This window comes from Octopus sinensis, linkage group LG6, assembly GCF_006345805.1.
Source record: "Octopus sinensis linkage group LG6, ASM634580v1, whole genome shotgun sequence".
Lineage (NCBI taxonomy): Eukaryota > Metazoa > Mollusca > Cephalopoda > Octopoda > Octopodidae > Octopus > Octopus sinensis.
In genome coordinates this window covers 20,207,571-20,217,364 of record NC_043002.1, presented here as the reverse complement: position 1 = coordinate 20,217,364, position 9,794 = coordinate 20,207,571, and the positions used below count along the sequence as shown (strand labels likewise).

General features: G+C 38.4%; 1 protein-coding gene across 1 annotated transcript in view; it reads right to left on the bottom strand.

Moving 5' to 3' along the window:
- Positions 1-8,099: 8,099 nt before the first annotated feature.
- LOC115212884 (protein stum-like) overlaps positions 8,100-9,794 on the bottom strand; it is a 37,069-nt gene continuing 35,374 nt past the window's right edge. Inside the window, exon 4 of the mRNA XM_036503696.1 lies at positions 8,100-8,434. Within this exon, the coding sequence (XP_036359589.1) occupies positions 8,295-8,434 (140 nt within the window). The 3' untranslated portion in view covers positions 8,100-8,294. The remainder of the gene's footprint in view (positions 8,435-9,794) is intronic.

Below are 9,794 nucleotides of genomic sequence, written 5' to 3'. Positions count from 1 at the left end.
ATTAGTGTCACTCATCATCATTATCATCATCATTTAGCATTTGCTTTCCATGCTGGCATGGGTTAGATGATTTGACTGAGACTAGTAAGCTGAGGAGCTGCACCAGGTTCCAGTCTGATTTGGCATGGTTTCTATAGCTGGATGCCCTTCCTAACACCAACCACTCCAAGAGTGTAATGGCTGCTGTTTACGTGCCACCGGCATAACACCAGCATCAGCCATTACAGCTTCACTTGGCTTGACAAGTCTTTTCAAGCATGGTATATTGCCAATGGTCTTGGTCACTTGTTATTACTCCACCTTGATATTCGTCATTATTTCCTGAGTAGAGACATGTAATGTTACAGTTCTATATTTAAGAGATGAAGAATTATGTACATTATTTACATTATTTACATTCAACGAATATTTGTTCTCATCTTGTTTGCTGTTAACACATTTTGGCTGATATACCCTCCAGCCTTCTTCGGGTGTCTTGGTGAAATATCGAACCTGGGTTCTCATTCCTAAGTATTTTTTTATGTTATTATTATTATTATTATTATTATTACTGTTATTGTTCAGGTCACTGCTTGGAATCGAACTCGGAATCTTGGGGTTAGTAGCCCGCACTCTTAACCACTACACCATATGCACACGGGCATATGGTGTAGCGGTTGCGTTGCCTTCTTCCAGTACCTTTAATGGATTCACTTAGTTGTCTATGACCCATTTCAGGGCTCCTGAGACTGGTGGGAAGAAGGGATTAAGGCAGCCTCAAACCAGAGACCTGGCCAGGCTTCTGTTATTAGTATCCAAAGGCCAGGTGGTAGTGTTAAACCAGGTACCAGATTAAATCTCCCATCCAAGTAGACCACAGCAGGATTTGAATTATGAACATAAGGAAGCAGGTCAATATTGACCAAGCAACCCAACCAACAGTGTAGGCCACATTTCTGGCCAGAACACCAATCTGAAGTAAACTTCCTCCATTCCTCTTGCCAGTCTTAGGAACCCTGAGAAGTGCCATGGGTGCTATCCTTCCTTGTTTGGCTAAACCATTAAAAAAAAAAATCCATAAAAATATTAAAACAGTGCATGTATTTATGTATGTGTGTGCACGCATATGGTCTGTACATGTGTGTGTGCATGTATGCATGCATGTGTGTGTGTGAGTGTATGTGTGTGTGTGTGTACACATATGACTGCTGAAGTCAGTTCTTGTCATGATGGTTAATTTTGTGCACTGATTTGTAAGAATGAATACCAGTTAGACACTGAGTTAGTGGGCAGCAATATATGATGGGTCCAACAGCTGCTTATTTCTTTATTGCCCACAAAGGGCTAAACATAGAGGGGACAAACAAGGACAGACAAAGGGATTAAGTCGATTACATCGACCCCAGTGCGTAACTGGTACTTAATTTATTGACTCCGAAAGGATGAAAGGCAAAGTCGACCTCAGTGGAATTTGAACACAGAACATAACCGCAACGAAATACCTATTTCTTTACTACCCACAAGGGGCTAAACACTGAGAGGACAAACAAGGACAGACAAAGGGATTAAGTCGATTATATCGACCCCAGTGTGTAACTGATACTTAATTTATCGACCCCGAAAGGATGAAAGGCAAAGTTGACCTCGTTGGAATTTGAACTCAGAATGTAGTGGCAGACGAAATACCGCTAAGCATTTCGCCCGGCATGCTAAGATTTCAGCCAGCTTGCCAACAGCTACTGTTTACCTATAAACGTATTACGCATTATATTTATTTGTTACTGTTGTCATTCATCATTGGTTTTGTTGTCATTGTTGTTTAGTTTAGCCCTGATGAAGAAAACCTAAATCAATGGCAATTCTAGCCATGACCACATCATCCTTTATTCAAATACTCACACCTAGACTAAAGTAATCCAATGTGTCCCTTTTTTTGAGACAGCTAAGGTGGAGAAACCTGAGCAAGATTGACTGCTTTTTATAAAAGGTTGTATTACGATGTAACAGGCTCCTCTGTTTGATCTGTTTTACTTGGTTACTAATGGTCACAGATAATTTGTTTTGATTGTTTTTGACATCTGTCAATAAATATGTTGGTGTTTGTATAAGCTAATGTGTTAATGGATGTTTGTACGGACTTATGGCTACACAGTGAATAGATATGAATGACTAAGACAAAAGAAAAAAGCCTGGAGTGTTTAATATTTGCAATAAAAGCTATTGACAATATGTATCTGGTGTTCAAATGACCAGACATAATAATTATATTGACCTGGTAGCAGTGGAAATGGAAGAATGCTGGACATTGAATCTGTTACAATATGTAATTAAATAATAAATAATAATGAAATTATTGTATACAGTGCTCAGGTGCACCACAATTAGTACCTTTCCATTCTGTTTGGTATTGGATTGCTAAAATTATTAGAGCTCTTGACAAAATACCTTTAGTTACAACCTTTTATGTTCTGAGTTTAAATCCTGCCAAGATCAATTTTGCACCCCTACCTTTTTATTTATTTATTTATTTATTTATTTATTTATTTACTTTTCTTGTATCCTAGGACTCACAAGGTTGTTACCTGGTTTCCATGGTGTATAAGAGTGTGGATGAGATCATAAGACTCCCACTGAACAACATGTTGATCCGTTGCAGGATTCAAGGCCAGCAATTTATGATGGGAGAAAACAAGTTGATTACACCAATCACAGTATTTGACTGGTACTTTATTTTATTGACCTCAAAGGAATGAAAGGAGGTACATGGCCACGTGGTTAGAGCAGCAGACTCACAGTCAAGAGATCACAGGTTCGAATCTCATACTGGGTGATGTGTGTGTTTATGAACGAAACACCTATGCTCCACATGGCTCTGATAGAAGGTAATGGCAACCCTCTGCTGACTCTTTCACCACAACTTTCTCTCACTCTTTCCTCCAGCATCTAGCAGCTTACCTGCAATGGACCGGTGTCCCATCTAAGTGGGGAACCTATACACCAATGAAAGCAGGAAACTGGCCCTTATAAGCCAGGCATGGCTCAAGAAGGAACAAACAACAACAACAAGGGGTGAAAAGCAAAGTTGACTCCTGTGGGAGTTGAACTCAGAATATAAAGAGCCAGAAGAAATACTGCTACTTATTTTGTCTAACATGCTAACAGTTCAGCCAACTCACTGCCTTTTCTTCTAGAGGTGATAAAATAAACTGTCAAATATTGGTGTTGATATATATTCATATAATATGTATTTGTTGTGAATGGAAGAGAAGAGTTCAAATTCTGCTTGAAATCAATACTGCATTTCATTCATTTTAGGATCAATTAAATAAAAACTGAAAAATACTCTTTGTTCTTTTTCAAACCTCCATAATATACAGAGGTGTTGCTTATCTCCAATTACTGCAATGTTAGCCTGATGAGAGACAAATTTTCCTTGTTACTCTTTTACTACTCTTTTACTTGTTTCAGTCATTTGACTGTGGCCATGTGGGGGCATCACCATTAGTCGAGCAAATCGACCCCAGGACTTATTCTTTGTAAGCCTAGTACTTATTCTATCAGTCTCTTTTGCCGAACTGCTAAGTTACAGGGACGTAAACACACCAGCATCTATTGTCAAGTGATGTTGAGGGGACAAACACAGATGCACAATATATACGCACACACATACATATATATATATATACATATATACGATGGGCTTCTTTCAGTTTCTGTCTACCAAATCCACTCACAAGGCTTTGGTCGGCCCGAGGTTATAGTAGAAGACACTTGCCCAAGGTGCCACGCAGTGGGAATGAACCTGGAACGATGTGGTTGGTAAGCAAGCTACTTACCACACAACCACTCCTGCACCTCTGTTAGGAATTTTCCTTCTTGATGTGTCACATGTAACTTATTTTACAAGACAATGAATTGATCTATAATTTGATGTTGTTGTCACTGTTTAAAGAATCCTGTTAAAGCAAGAAATATTGAGTTAGAGATAGATGGACACAAACAGTCAGATCTCAGTCTCTTGTCCCATACTATCTGTTACTTACAAAAACATTTCTCTCACATCACATCTACAATTATGTTGCAGGAGCTTTGCAAAACACATCTATTTCACAATTTAATGATGATCAACTTGGATACATAATTTGTCTGAATGAAAATGCAGACTTTGCCATGGATAGTATGTATTTGTCATCATCAATAGGTGCAGGAGTGGCTGTGTGGTAAGTAGCTTGCTTACCAACCACATGGTTCTGGGTTCAGTCCCACTGCGTGGCACCTTGGGCAAGTGTCTTCTACTATAGCCTCTGGCTGACCAAAGCCTTATGAGTGGATTTGGTGGACGGAAACTGAAAGAAGCCCGTCATATATGTGTGTGTGTGTGTGTGTGTGTGTGTATATGTTTGTGTGTCTGTGTTTGTCCCCCCAACATCGCTTGACAACTGATGCTGGTGTGTTTCCGTCCCCGTAACTTAGCGGTTCAGCAAAAGAGACCGATAGAATAAGTACTAGGCTTACAAAGACTTAGTCTTGGGGTCGATTTGCTCGGCTAAAAGGCGGTGCTCCAGCATGGCCGCTGTCAAATGACTGAAATGAGTAAAAGAATGAAAGAATAAAAGAATCATCCTTTCATGCTCATTTCCCATCCTGATATATATAATATCTATGTAGTGTAGGTCAGTTACTACAGTATTTCTCCTGAGAAAATGTCTTTTATAGGCTTGCGGTGTTAAAAATACAATATTATAGGGTTGTTATCTCAGGACAAATACTACAATAACTGGCTTATTAACAGTGTGTATACATTAAGTTTAATACATAGATGGTTATTTTAATTACCTCAGTTGCAAACACTGGACAAACACACACACACACACATACATGATGACAAATAAAGAATGGAGCAAGGAAATCATTTTACTACTTCAATTTACAGTTGTTTTATCTTAGTTCAATGCAATCTATCTTCCAACATTATACAATAATTTATGCAGCTATTGATTACATTCCATGTGCTATTTATGGCAATCTTAATAACACATGCTGAATAAGATTCTTCAGAAATGTGGGCAAAATAGTATGCTGAGAGACCTCAAAAAACACCAAATACATACATACAGAGTTGGGCTTGTCAATATGAGCACATTTACATACCATAAACAAATGAGTGTAAGAAACGGAATTAAGTATTTTCCTGGACCAATTCAATTCCTTACACACATTTGTTTGCGTTATGCAAACGTGTTCATGTGAACATACCCAACTCAGTGTGAATATAATTGGTGCTTTCTAAGGTCTCTCAGCATACTCTTTTGTATATACTACTGAAGAATCTTTTATTAAGGTTACCCTGAACAGCCCATAAAGTGTTATCAATAGTTGCATAAATTATTATATAATGCTGCAAGATTGATTGCATTGCAAATTGAAGTGGTGAAATGATTTGCTCACTCCATTCTCTATTTGTCATTATAAAATCTCTATAGATATCTATGGAGTTTTAGATATCTGTTTGGTAATACAATTGATTTCCAGTTCGCAGTTTGGGCTGATGGCCTGTATCCATGGATGAGCTTAATATGGTAAACACCAAGGTGATATATCCCCAATAAAATTATATATATGAATACTTACGCGAACACACACACACACACAACACACACACACACACACACACACACACACACACACACACACACAAAGTGTTATCAATAGTTACATAAATTATTATATAATGCTGCAAGATTGATTGCATTGCAAATTGAAGTGGTGAAATGATTTGCTCACTCCATTCTTTATTTGTCATTATAAAATCTCTATAGATATCTATGGAGTTTTAGATATCTGTTTGGTAATACAATTGATTTCCAGTTCGCAGTTTGGGCTGATGGCCTGTATCCATGGATGAGCTTAATATGGTAAACACCAAGGTGATATATCCCCAATAAAATTATATATATGAATACTTACCCGAACACACACACACACACACAAACACACACACACACACACACACACACACACACACACACACACAAGTTATAAAAAAACCTATCAAAGTTGAAAAGCTGAAAATGAAACATAAACAACAAAAAGAAAGAAACATCTATGAGAGAAATGATTTTCAATATGTTGTTTGATTTATTTAAATTTCAATTTCCAGTACAAGTGATGTAAATGGAATATAGTATTTTCTGAACATGTAGGATTTAAAACGTTCTCTGCAGATTAACAGGGTTTCATATCCTGTTTCTTGTTTCCCTTAAACCTAGAAAATACTATCTACCCACTTATAGCACTGGTACTGGAAATTATTTTCTAGTAGCATGTCCCACCCCACTCCACATTCTTCTCAGCCTCATCCCACCCCAGTCAACAATCAAATTCTTGATTTAACTTCATTTTTGTTAATCCCTACAAATTAACTTTTTCCACCCTCATATCTAGATAATTCTATTATCCCCACTTATACCTGTGGTATGAGCATATATTTTAGTGCTTCCCTGCTCTTTTTCCATTAATAAGCCTATTATTAATAATCAGTTCCACAATTTATTCAAGATCCTGCTCCACTTCACTGTATTATTTCCAAGTAACTCTGTTATCCTCAATTATACCACTGTTGTAACACATAGGATAACTTTTACAATACCTCATTATTCTCAACACTCACAAAAGAACCCCACTATCATCATCTTCATCATTATTATCATCATCATCATCAATCATCATCATCGTTTAACGTCCGTTTTCCATGCTAGCATGAGTTGGATGGTTCGACGAGGGTCTGGGAAGCCAGGAGGCTGCACCAGGCTCCAGTCTGATCTGGCAGTGTTTCTACAGCTGGATGCCTTTCCTAACGCCAACCACTCCGTGAGTGTAGTGGGTGCTTTTTACGTGCCAGAGGAGGCTGGCAATGGCCATGATTGGTTGGTGCTTTTTATGTGCCACTGGCACAGAACCCAGTCAAGGCAGCGCTGGCATCGGCCATATTTGAATGGTGCTTTTTACATGCCGCCGGCATGGGTATCACAACTACAATTCCATTTGATTTTTATTATGATGTTGATGTACTTGACTCACTAGATCTCCTCAAGCACAGCAGATCACCCCACAATCCAAGGTAAGCATCGCTAGCTGTCCTGCAATCTAAGGTCCTTGAATGGGCTGGGGCTGGTTGTGTGAAGCTGGTGTAGGATACAGCCACGAACTCACTTTATTTGTCGGGTCTTCGCAGTCACAGCATATCTCCAGAGGTCTCAGTCTTTTGTCATTGCCTCTTTGAGGCCCAACATTCATCCCATGTCTTCTTGGGTCACCCTCTACTCCGGATTCCTTCAACTGTTTGGGAGTGGCACTTCTTCACACATCTCTCCCCATCCATCTGTAGTACATGACCATACCAGTGCAAACGTCTCTCTTGCATGCCACATCCGATGCTTCTTATATATAATTATGATAATAATAGAAATAATAATAATAATAATAATAATAATAATAATGGGAGAGTAACTGTTATCTCAGTAGTTGTAAGGGCACTCAGAGAACTAGCAACCAAATTTGAGAAAAAATGTCGGAGAGATAGTAATTGACATGAAGGCAGAGCAGGCCAAAAAAACTGATCTATTAGGGACAACAAGGATTTTGAGATTGGTGATTGAGTGTCGAGTGTCTTCCATGATACTTAACATCCAAGTACCAAGTTTATAATCGGGGGAGAGAAACCCTGTGAGACCTCAGATAACAGGTTGCTGCCCACTCTCACAGAATCAACTAAAGCAAGTAAGACTAAGAGCTCTGAGAAGTAAAATATAGTAGTAGTAGTAGTGTAGTAGTAGTAGAAGTAGTAGTAGTAGTAGTAGAAGTAGTAGTAAAAATAAAAATAAATAAATGTGCCCTTTTAAAGCCTAGCCAGGCTCATGGGCCTGGTTTCTCGGTTTCTATGGCGTATGTGTTCCCCAGCTGGACGGGACGCCAGTCCATCGCAGCGTTACTCATTTTTGCCAGCTGAGTGGACTGGAGCAACGTGAAATGAAGTGTTTTGCTCAAGAACCACAATCTTACGATCATGATGCTGACGCCCTAACCACTAAGCCACGCGCCTCCACACAGTAGTAGTAGTAGTAGTAGTAGTAGTAGTAGTAGTAGTAGTAGTAGTAGTAAATTATAATAACCTTATTAACAATTATTATTACTGCTAAAAAAAAAGTTATTTATAATCCATAATTTATTCTAAATCCTTTTATTCTTCACTGTATATCTTCATCAAAGACAATTCTATTCTATATTTTTATCCCTTCATATTGCACAGGTGTCTCTCAGTACTTCACTAAAGAATTTCCATTTGTCTTGTTCTTTGTATAGACCTTTGTATTAGGCTTGTCACCAATGATGTGTAGCTCTGATTTCATCTTTTCTTTCTTCTGTTGCTGTTTCTTCATCCGTTTATGATTCTCAACTGAATAATGAGAAAGAAGCAAAAAAGAAAAAAGAATGATAAAGAACATAAAATGAAATAAACAACAACAAAAACAAAGATGAATTACTTTGTTGGTTAAATTAATCCTCCTCCTGTCTGTCTGTCTGTATGGCTGGCATTTTATCTGTCTGTCCATATTTCTTCTCATCTAACTGTTAACAATTTGTCCATCTGTTTCTGTTCATTTGTCCATTTGTCCACCTGTTGGTCTATCTGTCTCTGCAGTTGTATAATAATTTATCTGTCTGTCTATTTGACTTTGTCCAGCTGTCCACTTGTTTGTCCCTCTGCCTGCTGGTCTATCTGTCCACCTGTTTGTCTATTCTTGTCTATGTGTTCAACAACTTATCTGTCTATTTATTCCCATATCTGTCTCTCTATTCATCTGTCACAGTCTTTCCCCCTGTCTATTTCCCTCTTCATCTGTCTGTTTGTCAATTTTGCTTGTCCATCTATTTGTCTGTCTTTCCATCTGTCTATCTTTGGCTGCTTTCAGATCTGATGTTATTTATTTGTGGGCTGTACTTGTTAATTAAATTGCCATTAATTAACAAGTACAGCTTGTGAATAAACAACATATCAAGCCTACATACAGCTGATTGGCTACTATAGCAACGCAAAACAACCCTTCAAAAACACACACACACACACACAGAGTAGAGAAATCAGCTGCCAACACCTTTTCTCTGTAAATTTCCTGAAGAAAGGGTCCAGACTCAGAAATATTGAAATGCTAAATAATAGTACTAACCATCGACCTGTAGATTTAAATTTTTAACTTACATTGTTTTGGCTTTAAAAAGATATTTACTCTTTTACTCTTTTACTTGTTTCAGTCATTTGACTGCGGCCATGCTGGAGCACCGCCTTTAATCGAGCAACTCGACCCCGGGACTTATTCTATTGTAAGCCCAGTACTTATTCTATCGGTCTCTTTTGCCGAACCACTAAGTAACGGGGACATAAACACACCAGCATCGGTTGTCAAGCAATGCTAGGGGGACAAACACAGACACACAAACACACACACGCATACATATACATATATACGATGGGCTTCTTTCAGTTTCCGTCTACCAAATCCACTCACAAGGCTTTGGTAGGCCAGAGGCTATAGTAGAAGACACTTGCCCAAGGTGCCATGCAGTGGGACTGAACCCAGAAAATGTGGTTGGTAAACAAGCTATTTACCACACAGCCACTCCTGCGCCTATTTAAAACATTTATATAACAAATTTAGTGACGAACCACCATTCCACAACTCAGTTAATGAAGAACCCATCCAAAACCATGCTGTGAGACATATACCAGACAAAATACTAACCTAAAATCTTAATAA